The 23,107-nt window shown below is 38.5% G+C and overlaps 3 protein-coding genes across 3 annotated transcripts; 2 read left to right on the top strand and 1 right to left on the bottom strand.

Annotated features, from left to right (window-relative positions):
* Positions 1–249: 249 nt before the first annotated feature.
* Positions 250–4,302, top strand: PFICI_11526 (uncharacterized protein; the record flags this gene model as incomplete). The annotated part of the gene is made up of 3 exons (XM_007840107.1): positions 250–597; positions 656–1,623; positions 1,674–4,302. 3 exons carry the CDS (start codon positions 250–252, stop codon positions 4,300–4,302), a joined length of 3,945 nt encoding a protein of 1,314 aa, XP_007838298.1.
* A 707-nt stretch (positions 4,303–5,009) lies between these two features.
* PFICI_11525 (uncharacterized protein) lies at positions 5,010–6,143 on the top strand (the record flags this gene model as incomplete). Its single annotated transcript, XM_007840106.1, has 1 exon — positions 5,010–6,143. One exon carries the CDS (start codon positions 5,010–5,012, stop codon positions 6,141–6,143), a length of 1,134 nt encoding a protein of 377 aa, XP_007838297.1.
* A 571-nt stretch (positions 6,144–6,714) lies between these two features.
* Positions 6,715–10,690, bottom strand: PFICI_11524 (uncharacterized protein; the record flags this gene model as incomplete). Its single annotated transcript, XM_007840105.1, has 2 exons — positions 6,715–9,581; positions 9,637–10,690. The coding sequence occupies 2 exons, from the start codon at positions 10,688–10,690 to the stop codon at positions 6,715–6,717; spliced, it is 3,921 nt and encodes a 1,306-aa protein (XP_007838296.1).
* Positions 10,691–23,107: the final 12,417 nt, after the last annotated feature.

Below are 23,107 nucleotides of genomic sequence, written 5' to 3'. Positions count from 1 at the left end.
GGCGCCACCACAGTTTCCCCCCAGAAAGTGCCGACAGCACAGTGCCATAATTTAAAATACTGTACGGTCAAGACAATGGATGGCTGACGTAGCTTGCTTTCATTTCGGAGTCTTGATTGAAGCTACCTTGTACCGGGCAAGCTCCCCCCCAGAACTACGAGAGTGATCAACAACTTCATTCGCGATTTGGCGTGAGTGGATGTCTGGCCGTTTCCCAGCCATGCCAAGGACTTTCTTGAGCTGCCCATCATGACGGACGCTCCATCCGCCCCGGGCGACAATGCAGACCGCCAACACGACGAAACTGGATCTGATTCGGGACCGGAGCTCGTCAAGGTCGAGCCGCGGCCCGAAGAGGACAGCCCCATGGCCCAAGAATCGGAGGAGAGCGACGACAGCGGAGAGGGCGAAGAGATCGCAGAGCAGGATGACTCCGATGACGATGATGAGGACGAGACGGACGATGAAGACGATGAACCGAAGCTCAAATATGCCCGCCTGACGCAACACTTGAATGCCGTCTATAGACAAGATATGACAACTGCGTTCATTGTTGCTGGTGACAAAATGATCATAGGCACTGACGCAGGAAATATTGTAAGGGAATATGCCAAGTTCTCAATAGTGTGCGCCGAATTAATGCATACCTGTGCAGCACGTTGTTCAACTCCCCATCTTCCAAACGTTGCGAAACTACCACGCTCATCAAGCTTCCGTATCGAACCTTTCCATATCGCCTTTCCCACCACCGCTACCGCCAACGTCTCTCAAGTCTGAGGTGGCCACAAAGGCCATGTCGGCAGCGGCACCCTCCAGGAAGACAACAGCAGACCTTCCTCGGAAATCTCGCGAGCCTGAACCACTACCGAATATCCCATCTAACAACATATTCATAGGCACATCATCTATGGATGGCCATGTCTGTGTGCAGTCACTTATGGATTTCAAGGATGTATCCTTGAGGAACTTTGCGAGGCCTGTACAGGCTGTTGCGTTGTCGCCGGATTACAAGAATGACAGAACCTATCTTTCTGGAGGCACTTCTGGAAGTCTCGTTCTCACCGTCACTCCACCGCAGGGTCGAAGCACATCCTCGACAGTGGGCACCGCTGCGGCAGCCGCTTCTGGGTGGCTCGGTAGCATGGGTCTAGGAGCCAATACCGGCAGGGACACAGTCCTTCATTCGGGTGAAGGAACCATTAGTGCGATTAAGTGGTCGCTCTCTGGCAAATATGTCGTTTGGTTGAATGAGCATGGTATCAAGATTATGCGGTCCAAGTTACACCTGGACTCTGCTGATGCAGAAGATGCTTGGAAACGGATCGGCCACATTGACAGGCCCCAGACGGACGAGTGGGAAGAAATGGCTGGTGTCTGGAAGGGTCGAGCCGAGTGGATTGACGAGCAGGCCATTGAGACGGATGAGGAAGATGCACCCACAGAGCGAGTCGAGAGCCCGCCGCCTGCGGCAACGAAGAAAGCGACAAAACATGAAAAACAATTTGAAAGGTTACTGGTTGGGTGGGGAGGTACCATATGGATAATCCACGTGCATGCTGGTGGCATCGGCGCTGGGCGCAACGTGGGCGAGAAATCCATTGGCAGGGCAGAAATTGCGAAGAAGTAAGTCGTCCGATTCAGTCCTGGCATGATGCCTGAGCTAACCATTGCAGACTACGCATGGACTGTATTATTTCCGGCATTTCGTTATATACCCAGAGACTACTTCTTGTTTTAGCATATTGTAAACCAGATCACGAAGATGAGGAAGACGACATCAAACACGCGAAGGGGCACAAGGCACAACTGTCTACAGCTTCAGCGGGAAGCGAGCCATCAGGGGGCATAAAACGCCACCCGAATGCACTAGCACCAGAGCTTCGGTTGATCGATCTCGTGTCGCAGGCCGAGGTTGATAAGGACAGTCTGACTGTCAGCCGTTATGAGCGACTGAAGTCCAATGATTATCATCTCGGCGTGTTACCAGCCAAGAATGCGGCATCAGTTGTAGAATCACGTGGCGTGTTGGAGGCCATGACCAACTTTGGTGCCGATATGTGGAATGCGACCATTAACCCAAAGTCACTGTTCAGCTCTGGGGCCAGCATCAAGAGCGATAGCAACGATGGCGCGTCAAGCTCACGCATTGGAAGCACATTGGGGAGTGCTCGGCCTATCCCGCGTTCAGCGCCACAAACGGTCCACCCAAACCTGGTCAAACCAGGTGCCAAGATCTTCATTCACAGTCCGTACGACTGTATACTGGCTACTAAAAGAGACATGGGAGATCACCTGACATGGCTTCTTGAACATCACCAGTACGAAGCGGCATGGGCTCTTTTGGATGACCATCCCGAAATCATGGTTTCGCCCCCTGAAAGACTGTCTGAATTGGTGCCATCGACGCCGAGCCAATCTCAGCAGGGCAGCGATGACTTCTTTGAAGATGATGCTTCAGTTTCCGAGTCTCACCTTCGATCGCAGTACTCTTCCGCCGAGAAGGAGAAGCGGAGGATCGGAGAGTTGTGGATACAAGAATTGGTTGAAGCTGGTGAATGGAGTCGCGCTGGTCAAATCGCCGCGAAGGTCCTCAATACGCCGGATCGCTGGGAGAAATGGATTTACACATTTGCTGGTGCCAAGAGATTTGACGAGATTGTTGATTTGGTGCCTTCAGAGCCCATGCGCCCTGCAATACCTGGAACGGTTTATGAGATATTGCTGAACCATTACCTCCAGACCGACAAGCTCCGTTTCAAGAAGCTTCTGGACCGTTGGAAGGTGGACTTGTTTGACACACATACCATCACAACGGCTCTTGAGAACCAGCTCGCATATCGCGATGTGCGTGAGGACAGCGTCGACGACGGCGAAAAGGGCCGGGACTGGCGAATCGTCGTGGAGTCTCTTGCATGGCTCCATGAATCTAATGGGAAATATCGCGATGCTCTGCGGTGTTACATCAAACTTCAAGACGCCGACTCCACTATGCGCTTGATAAGAGAGAATCACCTAGCGGACGCCGTCACAGATGATGTTGCCAGCTTCATTGCGCTTAGAGTGCCCGAAGCGGAACTTGATCGGATGACAGCCGAAGAACTCGAAGAAGCGACCTCGGAGGCCATTGCACTCCTTGTCGAAGAGGCTCAGCGGGGACTCATCAAACCGGCGACGGTTGTTCGGCAACTGCAGAAGAAAGATTTGAACCGGTACCTCTACTTTTACCTGCGCGGGCTATGGAAAACATACCGCGAACAAGATCCCGACGAAGCAATCTGCCTTGTTGACGAGTTTGCTGACCTTGCGGTACATCTTTTTGCATCGTTCGACCGGGAGCTTTTGATGGACCTCTTGAAAGTGTCTACCAGCTACACTTTTGAAAAGGCTGTACAAGAATGCGAAGGTTACAACTACGTCCCGGAGCTGGTCCATCTGTATTCGATTACAGGGCAGATGAAGCGTGCGTTGTATCTAATCATCGACCGACTCGGTGACGTTTCTCAGGCCATTGCATTTGCCAAAGACAAAGACGACCCAGATCTATGGGAAGATCTTCTGCACTATAGCATGGACAAGCCACGATTTATCCGGGGTTTGCTAGAGGAAGTTGGCACAGCAATCGATCCCATCACACTGATACGTCGGATACCAGAAGGCCTGGAGATTCCGGGCTTGCGAGAAGGCTTGAAGCACATTATGAAAGAACATGAGATTCAATACAGCATCTCATCTGGAGTTGCTCGCGTCCTCAGATCCGAGGTGGCAGCAGCCCAGAACATGCTGCGAATGGGCCAGAGAAAGGGTATCAAGTTCGAAGTGCTGGTAAAATCAGAAGATCATGTAGACGTGCAAGTCAAGGAAGTGCCGACCATTGTCACAAAGGGCGCCGCGCCACAGATGAGCGGAGCCGATACGCCGACTGTACCGGAGATTGTGGATCCGGCCACGGCGCATGCCGCGGTAGGTGGAGTCAAATCACAACAGCCGGCGCATGATCACCGTACTCCCCAACCAGGCCATTGCGCACAATGCCATGAACCCTTTACGGAATGGGAAATGGAGACCCTCGTGGGTTTTGCATGTGGTCACGTCTTTCATGCGAGCCATCTGCTTCAGTACCTGCACCCAGACGAAGAGCCTGATCCCAGTCTCACGGGCTATGCAAACGGTGACGAGGATAGAACTAGAGGGGGTCGCTTTGTGGGCAGCAAGGTTACTCGTGCCAGGTTGTTGAGAGACAAAGTCAGGGCGGGTTGTCCCGTCTGTCGTGAGAAGCGTGAGGAAGCTGAGGGAACCTGCTGATACTTACACATAAGACTTGACGCAATGGGAAATATGTCTCTCGGCAATGAGCGACAGCAAGAAGCGAGCAAAATATCTTCTTCCTAGCACATCCTACGCCTCAAATTTCCATTCAATCACAGTATATAACAATGTGCAGGCTGAGCCGTTGCTGCCGGCTGCAAGATCAAACTTAGAATCATCAATGATGTCGGTCACATTAATAGGTTACCTACCATCTCAATCCCCACTCATACTCCAGTGACAGTCATCTATACATACCACAAGTTTACTGTATGATCCGAGAATGACAGCCGTCAATCTATAGATGGTTCTCGTTTCTTTCTCTTCTACAGCCACAGCCACAAGTTTAGAATAGCAATTGCTTGTGGGGGGCGGGCGGAAACATGGATCAACGTCCCTTGCATACAACCTTTTGTCTCAGCTGTTTGTGGCACGATTCCCCGCGAATATCATTGACACCTTCCGCGTCAAACTGCAATTTAGAGTTGGAGATTGTGATGTCATGCCGCCTCGATGTCGAGCTTCAATCCCTCCCCTCACCTCGAGTCTTCCCCCGCACGCACGCAAGGATTCATCGACCTCTAGGAGCTCGCGGATTTCCAAGTCCCAATTGATCTTTTGACACCCAACAATAACAATAACAACAACAACTTGGCTTTGTCTTGGGATTGTTGTTGAAGTGTTGATCAAGCTTCTATTCAACAATGTCGAACCCCGACCTGGACCGCAATTCGCTGCTGGGCGGTCGAACTATTCAGTTCAACGCCTCGGCATCTTCGCCTCGCTACTCGGATTCGCCCTCTCCGGCAGCTGCCCTCGATTCTCAGCTTCCACACCACCATAACTCGGTTCCCCACTATCACCAGAGCTGGCACCGCGAGCTATTCGATGTTGGCATCTTCAAAGATACCATCTTTCCTAGTCTATCCCTTCATGGATCTCTTGCCCTGGTCGCATACGGCGTTGGCCGTGCTACAAACACCGTAGAGGTTAAGAATTGGCTGTGGCCTACGGCGCCCATCGCCAATGCTTGGTGGTCAGCCATTGGCCGCAAGGTCCAGCGAGGTCTGACGCTGGGTCAGGCCCTATCGCTGCTCTCACGTCCGGAACGTCTCCTGTTGACCGGTGTCACTCTCTGGGGTGGCAGACTTTTGTACCGCATCTCCAGCCGCTCTATTAGGCGCCGCAAAGCCGGCAAGGGTACGGATGATACCCGATGGGAGGATGCCAAGAAGGATCCTGACTTTTGGAATCGGGCTATTTTCACCATATTCCTCCCCGAGGCCCTGATCCAGACTATCATCACACTCCCCTTTACGGCCCCATACCATCACCAGGGCAAGGTCCTGAGCGGCTACCATCCTTTGGTCCAGAGCATCGCCGTCGGCCTCTTCTCCGCCGGCTTGGCCCTGGAGATCCTGGCGGATACGCAGCTCTCGGCATACAAGGAGACGGCCAACGACGAGCGCGCCGTGTGCAAGGAAGGTGTCTGGTCGCTCGTGCGCCACCCCAACTACCTGGGCGATGCCCTCATCCACTTTTCCTTCCCAGTCCTGCTCTACGGCTCGGACCTGCTGGCGCCCATTGAGATTCTCGGCAGTATCGCAAACTACTTCTTCCTCCGCCACGTCGGCGGCGACAAGCAGACCGAGGCCCACCAGCACCGCCGCTACTCCCAGTCGAGTCTCGAAAAGCACGCCGACTTTGAGCGCTTCAAACAGAGCCACAACTCGTTTTGGCCCAAGGCCGACGTTCTGACCAATAAGTGGTTGTGGATCGTCTTGGGCACCGGCGCTGCAGTTGCCGCGGCTGAAGTGTCCATTAATCAGTTTGTTTAAACCAAAGAAAAAACAAGAAGAGAAAAATATTTCACACGAGTGTACGAAGTGTTATATCATTTTGAGACCATCGCAACTCCTATGATGTGCAAGTATGAAATTACTTTGAGGAGAAAAACACAACAAAACAACTATTATGAATCAGGTCGGTTGGCGTTTTGTACTTAGTCTGACCGCTAATCGATTAGTCATGTTGGCAATGACTCTTTTTTACCAACCACCTAAACAATTACCAGTGATCACAATTCAATCATGAAACATGTGCATTGCATGGTGGTCGAAAATAACCTCTCAATTCACCAAGTCTTCCGCCATGTGGTCGTGTAATATTGGTCAGGACAGCAGTACAAAAACGCTCATTATAGGGATATTTGAGCAAGAAAATAAACTCAAACATTTCGTGCGTAACAAAGCTTGAAAATGGGTCCATGGCCTCCTTCATCTCCAAATACCTTCCGACGTGTGAAATATATCTAAGCAAATAGATGGGGTGGGATTGAGCGTCCAGTACCCTGGATGGTACTTTTATTATCTGAATCAGCGGTTCCTTCTCTCTCGCTAGTCACCAGGGTCATTCATCATCGTACGGCTCTTGGTCTTCGCGAAACGGGTCCTCTATGCCTTCGCGCCTTGCGTTGCGGGCTTTGATATACTTGGGATCAAGCTTCATGGCCCCATAGAAGTTTCCGACGAGGTAGACAAGGGGACCGGCTTGGGACGCCTTGGCCTTCAGCGCCGCCAGCTCGGATCCAATGATCCACCAGAGAAAGGTGGACCGTTTGTAGTATAGTTTGTAATACGTTGATGCTCTGAGCAGAGTCCATTCTGTGTGCTGCTTGGCGTTTGGGTGCGCATTGGTAATGATCTTCTCGAGGGTGCCACTGAAACCACGAGGCTCGATCGACTGGAACTTTTCATGCATGTGTGCGACTTTCACATCAAAGCTGATGCTTTCGTTGCCACTGATTTTCTCGACTTCTTTCTGAAAGTTCTCAATGTCGGTTTGCAGCAAGTACATGCCGTGGCCAACTCTTTTGTTCTTGTCCACTCGCATTTTATTGTAATGATCCCAGAGAAATGCAAGATCTTTGTCCCAGATCCCTGCCTTGTCGCCCTGTGTTGTCTCACTAAGACGCTTCAATTCTGCGTCGACCTTGGGTATCATAACCTCGAACTTGAGAAAGTCGATGATATGAGAGGGGCGTCCTTTACCTGTCCAAGAGTCCAGTTTGTATTTTGGTGCAGCAGGTTCTGGCTCGCTTTTCTTGAGAAAAGACTTCTTGAACTTGGCAAAGTTCTTATTCGTAAAGACAATTCCTTGTTTACCTTGGTCCACGAGATTGCTCAACATGGTGCTGAGTCGAATGGCTGTCGAGTCCGAGACTGACCCTCTCTTGTAGCACAGGTTCTCTTTGAAGACGGTGCACATGCCCAAGAACTTGGGCTGCATGTTGAAGTCGAACCCCTCTTCAAGAAATTTAAGGGTGGCCCTGTCCTGATGGTCGCGCATGAGGTCTTCATACTTACCAGTTCTTTTGGATAAAAAGCCTTCTTTGAGAAGATCTGGCTCCTCCGGCACAGGTGCAGACTCGAAATTGTCTACGATTTTAGGGTCCCAGCACACCCAAGCCATATCACCGTCGTAATCTCCACCACTAAGCTTGTCAGCAAGGGAAGAGTTGCCCCTCCTCGGAAAAACAACCACATCCTTGAGCGCTCCTAACTCTGGCTTGAAAACAGCCTTGACCTTTTGAATGTCGCTAGCGAAATGAGCCGGGGAACGTGCAACCAGAACATCTACTCCATGCAAATGAGTATCGGCAAATCCGGATAATTCGTCCTTGAAGCTAGATGAGAAGCTGACGTGGACCTCATCTTCTGCAAGAATTCCCTCGAAATCAATGACCATGTAAGCGTACATTGACTGGCCAACTTTGATGTTGATGCGCCTTTTGAGCTCCTCGCACCTTTCTTTGCATAGCTTCCATACCATGTCCCATAGCATCTTCAGTTCCAACGGATGGAAGCCAGCAGCCAAGAAGAATTGAATGCGGTCTTCATCGTGTCGAGGTACACTTCCCAGCCGTGGAATTTGATCTTCCTCCAAGCGCTCAATCCGCCGTGAAGTAGAGCTCTTTTCAACCCAAGCGGAACACGACAAGGGATCCTGCATAGCGATTCGCTGGGCCTCTATCTCCTCGTTCAGGATTTGCAGTAGAAGATTACTCAGATGGGCTTGCAGCGCTTGTTTGTGCTGCTTCGATGGTGCTTGGTGCATGAGAATCGGGAGGAATTGAGTGTTGAGACTGGCTGGTACCGGGAGCTGAGGATAACTGCTGACTTCAAAAGTTCGATGATCCTCATCTTCAAAATTACAATTCCATTTTCGTTGGGACGGATATGTCTCGATCCAAAGGTCGTCACCTCTTTCAGATACATCGATTATCCAGAAACCCTTGGCACTTCCAATGCGACCTTGGAACCCAGCTGGAGTCTCTGTTAATCCCATAGAGTCGCGAATTTTCCGCGCAAGTAGTGGCGACATGCGGCCAATACCGTCGTTCATGACATTGCCTGCCGGAGACACAATGTCGGTTTCTATATGGCGTAATTGGCTCCTCTCAAGTACAATGGTCGGTTCTGTACGACTGAGGCCGAGCGATATACGTGAGAACAGCTTCAAGATTGGCTGTTTCGCGCTATCGGAAGGTTCAAGAAGCCATTGTATCAGGCCAGTCACGCTCATCTTTGTATGACTGTCGATGGACTGGTTCTTTTCAGGATATTGCTCCTCTGGCGGTCGAAAATCATTTCCATCTTGTGCAAAAAGATTGAAGCGGTCCTTCATAACCTGTTTGGGCTCTGGCTCAAACCAGTCGTTCTTGCTTGACTTTTTAACGGGTCCGTCACGAAAAGAGCGCACAAAAAATGGCTTCCACAATCGACCTGCTAATGGATGCGGATTGGTACAGAGCCAACGCCTTGCATAGTTGATAGCTTCATCAGACAACTTTTTAAGTACCGGTACGTTCTGCGGGTCGATCGAAGGGACAATCATCTCAATGAACCTATCAGGACCAAAGCGACGGGCGAGGCGATGAGTGTGATCAATCTTGAGTGGGTGCAGCTGTAATTCAAAGAATGGACCAGTAGTACGGGTCGATGGAGTCAAGGTCATGACGAGGATGACGGCTTGCTTATGCAAGCGAAAATTGGCTTGGGCGGCATCCCAAGCGGCCTTGCTTGACTTTTCCGGAAGAGTCTTTCCCAAAAATGCCTTGTGATTTTGGAGAGCATGCCAGAGACTGGTCGGGTTATTCCACGAGTCGTTGAATTCCAAATCGAAAAGACCCGTGTCAATCTTGCAGTGGAGCAAGGCACGAAGGACTTCCCAAATCACAGCAAATGGTGCTTTTGCTATACCAGGTGGGATGTGGGCTACAACAGGGGAGTCTTGTTAGTTCCTGTGAGCAATTGATTGGATCAAACTTACGCCAGGAGGAGTTCAAACGTGTTTGGAGCTCGATAATGGCAGGTGATGCAGTCTTTTCGGCCTCGGACTCTAGAAAGCTCTCCTCAAGTCGAGCCAACTCATGGTCAGGAAGAAGGCTGCTAAAGTCTGAGTACGTGTGTGTCGGTGAGCTGCTATCCAGATATTGCCGTACATTGTCGTAGCGCTGTGCGTCGTCGATTTGATGGAGAGATTCGTTTAAAGCTCTGAGGGAACTTGAAGAGATTGCGTATTCATCTTGAGTTTGAGAAATAGGCAACGGAGCTGGTGGCCATCTAGCCTTTTCTTGACTACCCGCTTCGATCGTGGTCTGCGTTCCTTGCGAGACGCGGTGGCCATTATCGGTAAAGACAAGCGTTTCGCGGCTTACATTAGTAGATACGCCATAAAAGCTCCGATCTGGTCTGTTGAGACGTTCAGACCGACGAACGCCTTGCTCGGCAGTGACGGCGTCATCTGGTGGAGAGATGGAGGCTTCGCTCTTGGAACGTTTAGGCAGCTTTGGGACAATTTCATCAGAGGTACGTTTTGACGGGCGGCGTGGCTGAGGAGTCGTCTCATCCGGCTCAGGCCCAGGCGTCCGACGTGCAAGGAGGGGATTGTGCTCTTGCAAGACCTGATCGAGTAGCTTGCGCAGTTCAGCACGTTCCCGTGTATTGGTCGCCTTGGGCAGAGTTGTAATGGCAGGAGTGACGCTCGGATCTCCTCGAGGCTTTCGCACCCATTTCTTACAGAGATCACGCGCACGCTCGTCAAAGGTTTTGAGGACGGAATCGAGCGTCTTCTTACTCAAGTGTATGCCGAATCGGCGGAACACTTTTGCATCTGGGTGCAGCAAACCTTGAACATCTAACTCTCGTTGCTTTTGAGGTGATCGTCCCAGCTCAGCATCATCTGGAACGCGAAGCTGCAGATTGTATTTGGACGAGAATTCTTGAAACTTTGGTTTCACCCCAGAGTTGTGGACAAACGAAGGGCTCAAGAGGCTATTGAAGGAGATGGTGTTTGCATCTTTCCTGGGCGTTATCGGCTGCATGGCAGCAAAGCTGCCGGCCACAGAGACCTAAGAACGGCCTTGCAGCGTGCGGCAGCATACGCCAACCCTGATTCGTGTACCCGTGAGTCTGTGACAGCAATGTTGCGTCAGTGGTCCCGTCATATCGCTTCTAGACAGTAGTGCCATGCAGAGGCACCATCGACATTGTCGTCGACGGAGGGCCAACTGATTGGATGAGTGGCCCAAGCACAGCATGAGGTAGGTACATACCTTGCTGTCAAGCGAGACTCGAGGGCCAAGGTCTATGTCCCTGTGGAAGAGAATGACTAAGCATAAGCTTTTAGGCCAAGTAAAGATACGACCTAGTCTCGGGCCGCACGATCTAGTCGGGATCCGGGGAGCAAAGAAGCAGCAAGTGGCACACTGCGACTATCAGTGAGGGCAAATTGCCATTTTTGGTAATTTTGGCCCTTAAAAGGGCTGTTTTAGGAGGGTTTTCCCTCTCCCGATGAGGGCCGATAAGGGCCGATAAGGGCCGATAAAAGCCGCAAGGGCATTTTGGAGGGCAATTGGAGGGACCCCCTGATTTTGGAGGGTGTCTCGAGGGCGTCGGAAAGGACGGTCCCTTTAAGCGCGATAAAGCCGGGTGTTTAGTGCTATTATATGGCGTTAAAAAGGGTATTTAAAATTAATACGAATAAATATAGCTCTAAATCTGTTTATCCGTGCAATTATAATATTTATTAAATATAATAAATTAATAATTAAAATTTAAGCCTAATTTATTTAAGCGATTTATTTTTATTTTACGGCGCTGCCCTCCCCCGATTATAATGGGCTAAAGGCGCATTAATTAATTGCAGCAGTCGGTGCCCGCCGTAAAATAAAATCAAGCGCTTAAAATAAGTATTCCTAAGTATAGCGCGATCGCATTTCACAAATCGCAAAATCCAACAAAATGCGAAATTAACTATAAAAATAATAACAAATAAATAATACTATTTATTAAATAAATAGCTTAATATTTAACCATTATTATTATTATTATTACGTTAATAGGCTAAATTAGCGCTTGCCGTGATTACGCATTATAATATATTAATTAATTAAAATAAACCTTTCTCTTAACGTATAATTAGGCCTAGCCAGCTAAATCGCGCGTTTAAAGAAGCTTTTTTTACTTAATTAGTGTCATACCTAAAATATATTATTATATGCTTAGGCATACTTTTATTTACTATTACTAAAAAGCCTAACCAGCTTGCTAATATATAAAATAAAATATAAAATTAAATTAATTTAAATTAACCATTGCCGATAATTACCCGGGCCGCAAATTAGGCCCGGGAAATAAACCAAAGTCAATTTTATAATATTATAATTATAAACCTATATAAAAAACCAATATAAATAAGCCATTTATATAAAGCATATAATTATAAACCTTATTTATATTAATATATTTTCGAATATTAAAAGTATATAACTAAACGCTTTTATTCGACGCCTAAAAAACAAATATCAAGTATCTAATTAGCGTCGCCTAGGGAGTAAAATAATAATATTAAATATTAGGCAAAATAAATTAAAAACCACTATAAAAAAACCCGCGATATTCGTTTATAATAGAGTAATTTAAACCCTTTTACTATTTTTTATTATAATTTCCAACTTTAGCGATATAATACCTAATACTTAAATTACAATAACTAACTATAGCCCCCTTTTACGTAGCGCGGGGATTAAATTTAAATAATTTCCTAATAAATTATATACCTATTATTCGTTTTTTTTAATTAACCCCTTTTTAAGGATACCGTAAAAGCCTCGAGCTTATAGCGGAATTAAAAAAAAAAAGCAAAAAAATAAAGCTACCGCCGCTTAATAGGTAAATAAACCATACCGTCCAAAACCCAAAAAAAAACCATTAAAATTATAATAAATAAAAAAAGAAAAATCGGAAAAAAAACGCATAGCCGCTAATAAAAGCGAGCCAAAAAATAAATCGGCGACCTACAAATAAAAACGACTCTTAACTAAAACCCGCAGAAAAAAAGGCCAAAAAAAACAAAACTGCTACCGGATCTAAAAATTCCGAAAACGCCGCTAACTCCTCGTCTATAATTAAATTTTAAAATAAGTTATATACGCTTTTTTACTAAACTAAAAAATAGCTGCAAAATCCGGATATACCGCTATATTAAAAAAATATTATTAAGCTTAAAAAGCTTTTTAAAAAAACCAAACGGAAGGCGTATATTATTTATAAAAAGATTGCGTCCGCGGCCGAAAAGCTGCGGCGAATTAAAGCTAACGCCACGGAAATCGAAAAAGCTTTAACGACCTATTAAAACCTCCGTAAATAATAATACGCAAATTTACTCCGCTATTTTCCCGCTAAGCCATTATATAAAAAGCTAAAAAAATAAATATTAGCCGCCGCGCGATATATATTATATTATATATAAAAAATAAAAATAAGCTTAACTATTATATAATTAATTTTTTATTAAAAATTAATTTAAATAGCTAAAATAAATTAATTTAAATTAATTTAAATTAATTTAGCTAGCCGCTAATCCGAATTTAATAAAAGACGAAAGCGGTAATATCAGCAAAAATTTATAAATAACCCTTTAAATCGACCTACGACCCATATACTACTTAAAATAAACCATATTTTTATACGGATTTTAAATTTATTATTTTCCTTTTATTATATATATAAATATATACTTTTTTAATATAAATTATTATTCGGCTATTTCCAAAGCCTTAAAATCCGGCCCAGGAAATCCGATTGCTCCGTTTTTATTTTACCTAATAAATCCTAACGCCAAAATCAACACTTTTTATTATATTTATTTTAATAACTACTTATAATTCTTTATTTAAACAAAATATAAAAAGCTTTACGCTTTAAATAGCAAATATAGCTTAATATTACCTAAATACTATATAAACCAAAATTCACCTCCCGTTTATACACACAATTTAATTAAATTAAAATTTTCTCTTTATTATCGCCATAATCTAAAAAACTCGTCTCGCTTCTTATTCTAAATTCGGCTTTAAAACTATGCACCAATCCAATAATCTCTAACTATACGTCCCTAAACCTTAATAGCAACATATTCCGGTCCGCCCTAATTCGTAATTTTCTCGTATACCCGTCCCTTTATTATATTATATTACTCGTCCTACACCTTTTAATTATAACTAAAAAGCTCCTCAAACGCTAACTACTATATATCCCTCTCTATCCCACTTTAAATAAAGCTTTTAAAATTATATTATATTCTATAGCCGCTTTCTATTTTAAATATTTTTTATTTCCATTCGTTACTAATTAACGGCTTTTAAATAATATTTTTTAGCGTTTTTAACCCAAATAATTCACCGCTTATTCGTTATTTTTCGAAATAGCCTATTCCGGCGGGCCCAACTTAGTAAAAATTCCCGATAAAGCCAAAATCGGCTATTTTATAATTATTGCCAATATTATTATATTAGCTAACTAAAACGGGATCTTAAAATTACGCATATTAGTCGATTTAATACTAATTAAAAAGCATTTTTACACTAAGCCAAACTTATCCCGGCTATGTATCGTTTATAATATAGCCAATATTATAATACTAAACCCTAAAACTCGCCAAATCTAATTTTTTCGACGAATACCCGAAATTAAAATACTACGGTTTTACGTTTAAAATCGCTATAAGGGGTTTTACGATTACCGCCTTAAAAAGTTTTAGCCTATTAAAAAAAATAATATTATATTTCGCTTTATTTTATTATTCCTATTTAATATATAAAAATAATATATTATATGCCTAAAAAATAATCCTATTAAAAGCAAAATCTTTATATTCCTTTATTAATATAAATTTCTAAAGCGTTACGTTTGGAAATAATTTCGGGATAATAAAAAATACCCGCTATACCGGCATAATATTTTATTACCTTATTACGGACCTAATATCCCGTTTATATACCGCACGGTTAATAATTTAATATATATTAGCGATACCGCAAAATACGCGGCAAAAAAACAGCTATTCTCGGCGGCGGCGCAACGCGCCATATATAAAATCTGCTTCGTAAATAGTAAATTCCGTAAAGTAAAAAATATTTATAATAAATATAAAAAACGAATAAATATATTAAAATAAAATCTTATATTATTATAGCAAATAGCCGATTTATTAATCCCCCCTAAAAAAGCTAAAAAGCGATTAAAATCAGCTATTATAAAGCTAATAAACGCGGTAAAAATTATACAAAAAGCAAAAACAAATATAAAGCGATTTGCCAAACTTCACAAATTATACTAGTAGCAAAACCAATTAGCCTATAATAAATTCGCCAAATATTACGGATATAAATAGCATTTATATAAAAAATAATTAATATAGCGCAATTTATTAAATACTCGTAATATCCCAGCTTAACATATTTTAAAAATTCTAGTTATTATTATTATTATCGTTATCGCCGGCCTTTATTATATTAAAAAACAATACCGGGGTATTATTATTATAACTATTACCGCTATAATCCTCTTTCTTCCCTCCTTTTTATCCCTTATTATCCATAATTATTATTTTTCGGTTATCCTCCGCCTCCCTTATTATAATTAATAGCCATAGATTTTATTACGCTTTTTATAAAAAATCGTCCTATTATACGGCTATTATAACGCGTAATTATTTTAGCCGCTCCGCGTCTATCGGATAGATAAATATAGAGGCCCCTTAACCTAAAAAAAACTTCGCTTTGTAAACCTGCGGCTTTAAATTTTTATCGCTATCGTTATTAGGTATTTTTTTTTTTATTAGCTAAATCGCCCGTTTACCTTTATTTAAAATATATATTATTAAAATACTTTACCCGGTTACCGTTATAAATATAATTAATATATCCTTTTCCACCTACGCAAACGTCCTATAGGTTTTTTTTTTTAGCGTAGCGAAAATACTCCTACTCTAAAAAAATAATAAAAATTTATAATAGCGCTGCTTTTAAATTTTTATTACTAAATAAAACCGAACGGGAAAAATTAAAATCTCTTTTATAATTAATCCTGTTTTTTTTATATCTTAATAGTCTTTAAACCGGCTTATTTAGCAGCTAAATTAATAATATCGCCGTCGGCAACCTATCTAAAATAAAATACTTATTTTAAATAAATTTATATTTATATTATACGGCTTCCTACATAATATAATACTTTATATATTATTAGCTATATATTTTCTTATTTACCGCTATATTTATTTTATAATATATTATAAGCAAACTCGTCGTCCTCCTCGTTCTCCTTTTTGCTTTTACTCTTTTTTTATTTTTTTTTTCCTTCTTCTTTAAACTCGATACGGTATTTTTAAAAAACGGCGGCTACGTTAGCAAAAAAGGTACGTCGTATAAATTTTTATAACCCGCGCTAATATTTATAATAGCTTTTTTTCTTTTTTTTTTACGCGATAATATAATAAAATAATAATCAAGCAATAATAGCGTTTCTTTACTATATACATACGTATACCAATTTAATTATTTTATAATTACGCTAGCTAAATTATTATTTATAATAAATTATTATTAATAATTATTCTTAATTTTCAAATATGGAGCGTATAAAGGCACAATTCCAATAACCCGTCCCAAACCAGATACAATACTTACAAAAATAAAAACATCGTATTAAAAACTCATAATAATAGCCTCTTCCGTAATTGCCCTATTGTGACTTAATAATCTCCAATAATAAACACCATAATACAATAAAAAAAATCCTTAATAAAATCTCACCTCGGCATTATTATAAAAATAAAAGCGGCCGTATTTAACACGCATTAATAGCTAAAAACACCATAAAAACTACGTCAGCTTTAAAAACAATAATATATAAAAAGCTATTTATATATTAGGTCTAAAACCCATAATCTAAATATATTTTTTATAAATAAAAAAATAATAATAAACTCGTTTAAATCTCTGTTATTTTAAATACGGGAGCTCTTATCCTTTTTTATTTCTATCCTTTCGCCGGAAATTACGCGTTATCTTATTATTGCCTTTATTTAATTTTAAATGCTATTTTTACCTAAAATTTTAAAAGCTTAAATCGTATTCGATTATTATAATAAAAAAATCTTTTAAACGTAGCGCTTTAAATTTAATACCCCCGAATATCCTAATTCGCATATATAAAATAGCGCTTTAACCGTTTATTAATTTTATATCTTTAGCCGATTTAAGCTTTTATAAAACCGAACCGGAATATATATTCCGACCTTTTAGTAATAATTAATACGCTAAAAAATCGGCGTATTATTATAAAGCTGCTATCGCTAAATTTAATAAACACTTTAGCGCCGTTATATAATCGCTTATCGTAGCGCGCGGCGACTATTTAATAATTTTTTTAACCGGCTAAATAAAAGCTATATTAAACCTTTTTTTTATAAATATTAATAATTTATATTATATTAAAAAAAACCTTTTTTTTAAACGTTTAAACGTTTTCCACCGTATAATAATTAATAATTTTTAATATTTAAGCCGGGTATTATACGCGGGTATTAAATATAGCAAAAACCTTTAATAATTCTTTAGCGCCGCGTTAGGCGTTTTTTATTAGCGCGGCAAAAATTTAATATATACCTAATAAAAAGCCGCCGAAATTATATTTTAAATATTACGTAAAATTCCCGCTCGGAAATTTTACGTAATAATATTACCGGAGATTTAAAACGACGGCTATTATAATATCCCGTCCGTAAAATAAGCTATTAAAAATAGGCTTTTAAACCGTAAATTTGTTATAATCGCATTATTAATTATTAATTATATAAAATTGCTTTAAACGTTAAAAACGCTTAAATTTTTTAAAAGCCGCTTTTATTCTTATTACGCCGCTACCCGTAATATTTTAAAATACGTATAAATTAATAAAATTTATAACGTCGCGCGTAAATTTCGGCGTTTTTTATTATAAAGCGGCGCTTTTCCGGTATAAAAAATCGGCATTTTAATTAGCATTTCTTTTTAATATCGGACTAAATAATAAACGAGTTAATATACCTATCGTTTTTTTTAATCTCCGAATTATCGTCTTTTAATAATTAACCGATTTTGCTTTATAATAATAAAAACTCGACGGTTAATACCGATATCTTTTTTTATTAGCGTATTTTTAACTTAAATATTCGCCTTTTTTTAGGCGAAAATAGGTTTTTGCTATTATTTTATATATTTGTAAAGCGATAATTTAGCTTAAAGCTTAATTTAATTCCTATTTACGTTATTTATTTTAGCTTTTTACGCTTTCCGGATAAGCAAAAATCTTCCGCGCTAAATCGCGAAAATCTTCCCGACCTGTTTTAAAATTTTAATATAAGCCTTTATACGATTTATACTATTTTTTGGCGGTTTATTATTAATATAATTAAATAAACTAATAAAAATATACGCGTAAAAATTTATAAAAAAACCGAAATAATATTATTAGCTATAAAATAATATAATAAAAATAAATTATTTATTAAATAAATACCTAAAACTATATATATAATCTACGTTTAATGCTTACCTAGCTATATTAAAGCATATTTTCTAAACCCTAATTTAAAATCGCTAAACGCAATTATTAATATCGTGCGGTGCTTCTTCCTTTTTTTATTTTTACTAAATTATAAAAAAAAAGGAAAAAGCATATATATAATACTAATATCCAAATTCGTTTATTATAATTCACTACGCACCAAAATAATTTTTATAAAATACCCAGCTCTAAGCTTCATATTCTGCTTCTTAATATTTAAATTATCCCAATTTAAAATAATTAATTAAATATTTATATTTAACCAATTACTTTAATTAAGGAAAAAACCACAATATTTACAAATATAAAAAAAACTCCCGCTCCTAATTCACACCTAACCTTCCTCCTCCTTCTTTATTATATATCCACCACTAACTTATTACCTTTAATTATCGTAAATCTTCTCCTTTTTCTCTCCAAAATTCACTTTTTTCTCTCCAAACTTCACTTTCTTTTCCAAGCTTCACTTTCTTCTCCAAACTTCACTTTCTTCTCCTTCCAATATTTATCGTCAACGCCTTTAAAATACTAAAAAATAAAATAACCCCCAAAAAAACAAGCAAAACCTTTAAATCCGTAAAAGGCTCTATTATATTTATTCCTGCTTTTAATCGCTTAGCTTAATGCTTATTTAGCCGTAAACCTTTTATTTTTATTATACCTTACGTTTTTAACCTTAATATTAAAACTCCTTAGCCCGATTTTATAAATCCCTAATAGCCTTTTCTTAATAATCCCTATATTCCTATTTTCTTTTAAGGTTTGCCTTAAAATTATTAAAACCCCTAATAGCACTAAAACTAAATAGCTTTTTAAGGCTATAATAGCTTTTTTTAGCATTAAATTAATTATTAATAATTAGTTTTTAAATAAAATTACCAAATTAACTATTAGCAATAACCTCCTAAATAAAATTACTAATTAAAATTTTATTAGCAGCCGCCCGGCTATTATTAACCCGCTCCGGGATAAAATTACTAGCTAGGTTATTAGCAAAAATTTTAATAATACCCGCCTAATTACTATTAACCCGCTTTAAAATAAAGTTATTAACTAAATTATTAGCTAAAATTTTATTAGTACCCGCCTAATTATCCTCCTTAACCGCCTTTTAAAAATTAATAGCCTCCAGCCGGCAATTATAAAAAAAAGCCCTAAAATCACACCTATCCAATTAATCCTAATAATATTTTTTCGAATATTTTTTAAAACGCCGGTTTTCTTTAATTTACTTTTTAAAGCTCCGTTTCTAATCGTTATAGCAAAAATAAAAACCTATAAACCGATTATAATATTTTTATAAATAGCTTTTAATCGGCTTACTCCTACCTAACCGGATCCCGTTATCCCAGCTCCGGTATTATTAATTTACGTAAAAGCTCTTTTAACGTTTATATTATTCCTAATAGCCCCTTAAATTTTCTAATTAAACGGGCTCGTCGTAATCGTAAAACTGCCCGCTCTCGCAAATATCAAGCCTTTTCGCCTAAAATTTTAGCGTCCGAAACCCCTTTATCTAAAACTCCAGCTTCCGGGACCCTTTTATCCAATATTTTTTTATCTAAAACTCCTTTATTTAAAACTCCCTTTTTTAAAACTCTTTTATCCAATATTACTAAAAAAACGTCCTAGCCTTTAAATCGTATTAATAGCTCTCCTCGGCCTATTTTATGCTTAAGCTGCCTAAAAAATGCCTTATACGGCTAATTTAATAATAAATATTAGGAATTCGTTAAAATAAAATATATAAAAGCCGATAAATATAAGCGCTATTATAAAAATAGCTACACCTACGTCCTTATATAAATTTTTTATTTTTAAATAAAATTCTAAATCCTATTTGCATAATTTTTAATTAAATTTATAATATCGACGAACCCGCAATCCTTAATATAATTATTAATTTTTATAAATATATAAATAACGCGCCTAAAATTAAAAAAAAATACCAGGTTTTTATTAAAGCATTTTTAAAAATATACTAATATAACAATTAAAAAAATAAAAAAAATATCATTAGCAATAAAAATAATAAAAATAACAAAAGCGATAAAAAAAACAAAAATAGCAATAGCGGCAAAATCGATAAGGACGGCGATAATAATAAAAAAAATGCTCCGAAACGCGAAAAAGTCTAAAAACTAAAAAAAATATAATATAAATAAGCTAGAAAATAAAGCTTAAATGCTCGGCTAGCGTTGCGATTATATTTTTCCCTAAAGGATCTCTTATTTTTTTTCCCGGTATTTTTGCGTTTTTATTTAGCTTTTTTTAAAGGCCCTTTTTTATCTATATTTTTATATAATAAATAATCTATAATTTAATTTTACCTTTAAAGCTTTTTAATATTAAATATATAAAAAATTACTTAACGTTTTAGTCGAATTCGCTTTATAGGCTTTATAGGGTGGTGTTATAATGGCTATTGCAATAATTGTAATAGTTATTGCAATGATTTTAATAATTTTAATGGCTATTTAGTGGTTGTTGCAATGGTTATTATTATTGTTATTATTATATTCTATTATATTCACTATTAAGATAAACGAGGTTATAGTAAGTGAAGTGATTAATTAATTAGTCGAGTATTTATACGTATTTATGGGAGTAGAAAAAGGTATATATATTTAATCTATAGTGGAGCGTAAAGCCCGAAAAAAAAAAAAAAGGCTGGGCTCCTATTTTAATATTCACTATTATATTATTAAAGCTGGACACTAAGCCTACTATAGGCGGCTTAATCGCCCTTCGCAATAAATAAATTATATATTTTCGAAGGTTTTATATACTTAAATATACCAAATTTACCTTCGCTATTTAATTAATTTAATATTATAATATTAAATAATTTATTAAAATCGCTTAATTATTTTTTAAATACCGATTACCGTTTTAATTATTAAAGCTGCTTTAGAATTACGGATTTATTATAATCTCAAATCAAATCTCGTCGCGACACTCGAAAAAAAAAAATCGCTAATAAATCCGGATTATACCGGGCTTTAATTTTAAAATTATTTTATATATATCTTAATAATTATCGCAAAATTATATAATAGCTTAATTCGTAATTTTATTAAAAAATAAAATATAATTTTTATATACGTATTATAAATACGCTATAAGCTTAAATAACGGCTAAATTTTTCGCGATTTAATTAAAAAAAAAACGAAATTATATTAATTTAAAAATAACGCGTTAAATTATACCTAATTTTATCGCTATTAATATACCGGCCATAAATATAAAAATATATATTTATTAGGTTAAAATAAGCTATATAAAAAGCGATCCCGTAATATATATAATTATAAAAGGTATTTAATATATAAATATAGCTTAACGGCTATAATTATTAATCCGCTAATTATATTTATTTGCTTTAAAGCCGGGTATAATAATCGCAAAAGGCTTAATATAAAATTAAAAACTATTTTTTTAAATAAAACGGAAAATCCCTCCGAATTAAAAAAGGATTCGGGCGCCAAAAAATCCACCACGAGATCTCAGGCGGTGCCCAGCTTTAGGATATTACCTATAATAAACGATATCGATAACGGATAAAAGCGAAAATAGCTTAACGTTTTTCGCGATCCTATATTTTTTTACGAAATTAAACGGTTTTATTTATTAAAATACTAATAATACGGGTTAAATTAGCTTTCCGAAAACGATATTAAATAATTCGGCTAATATATCCGGGCGCTATTCGGCTTTTAGGGAATTATAAACCTAAAATATAAAAATTTATATATCTTAATACCGGCGGACTAATTATCGCTTAAACCAATTAATATTTTTTCTTTATTTAGCCGAAACTAATACCCCGAATAGCGCGCTAAAAAACCGGTATATAATATATCCCGATACTTATGCAATTATTAACTATATTAATAATATAAGCTCGATAACTATAAAACCACTTTCGCCCGCGCTATCGCCTAATTTAGCAAATATCCGAAAACCGGCGTTAAGCTAAATAATTTCCTAAAAACCGGCCCCTTTAAAAAAATAAATAGCTCCTATTTTTGCTATTATAATAATTACGTTAACCCTAACTATATTTGCTATAAACCCTCGGACGCCAATTATAATAAAAAGCATTACCATAAAAAGGCCGCTTTTTATCGGCGGAAAAGCAAAATAATACTTAAATATTATTAACGGTATTAAACCTTTTATTTAATATAAATAAACTAATTATTATAACGTTATAAAAAGGCACCGCTAACGATTTTTAATTTGCTTCGCTAACGATATATAAGGCATACTTAATCTAATTTTCGGTCTTCCGGCGGGCGCTATATATACCGCAAACCGGTTTAACTTAGCGCCCGGGCAATTAAATAACGTTTTTATCGCTTAAAAACCGGCTACCGCTATCGGCCACGCTACGCAAAAAAATATAAGCTTTTAGGCCGCTATATAACGAAAATAAAACGATTAAAAGGGCCGGAAGCACCGCTCCTAGCCGGTTGTCGCTTATATACCCGTTTTATAAAACTATTAAAAGGTTCCACCGATTTATAAAATTTTAGGTATATTTAATATATAAATATAGCCGCTTTAAAAACAAAAATATATTAATCCGAGAAATACGTAAAACGGCGTTTTTATAGCTAATATATTAAAATAAAACTTTATCGGAGATAAAGCGTAAAAATAGATTTATAAAAGCAAAATTGCTATAAATTTTATAAAAAAGATTTTAATAGTATAATATTATAATTTAGGGTTTACGCTAATAATCGCCTATTAGTAATTATAATAATTTATAAAAACGGTATAAAAGCAATAAATTAAATAAAAAATATAAAAATAAATATAATTTAAATAATATTAAATT

This window comes from Pestalotiopsis fici (genome assembly GCF_000516985.1).
Source record: "Pestalotiopsis fici W106-1 unplaced genomic scaffold PFICI_Scf_9, whole genome shotgun sequence".
Taxonomy (NCBI): domain Eukaryota; kingdom Fungi; phylum Ascomycota; class Sordariomycetes; order Amphisphaeriales; family Sporocadaceae; genus Pestalotiopsis; species Pestalotiopsis fici.
This window is presented reverse-complemented; position numbering and strand designations above follow the sequence as displayed.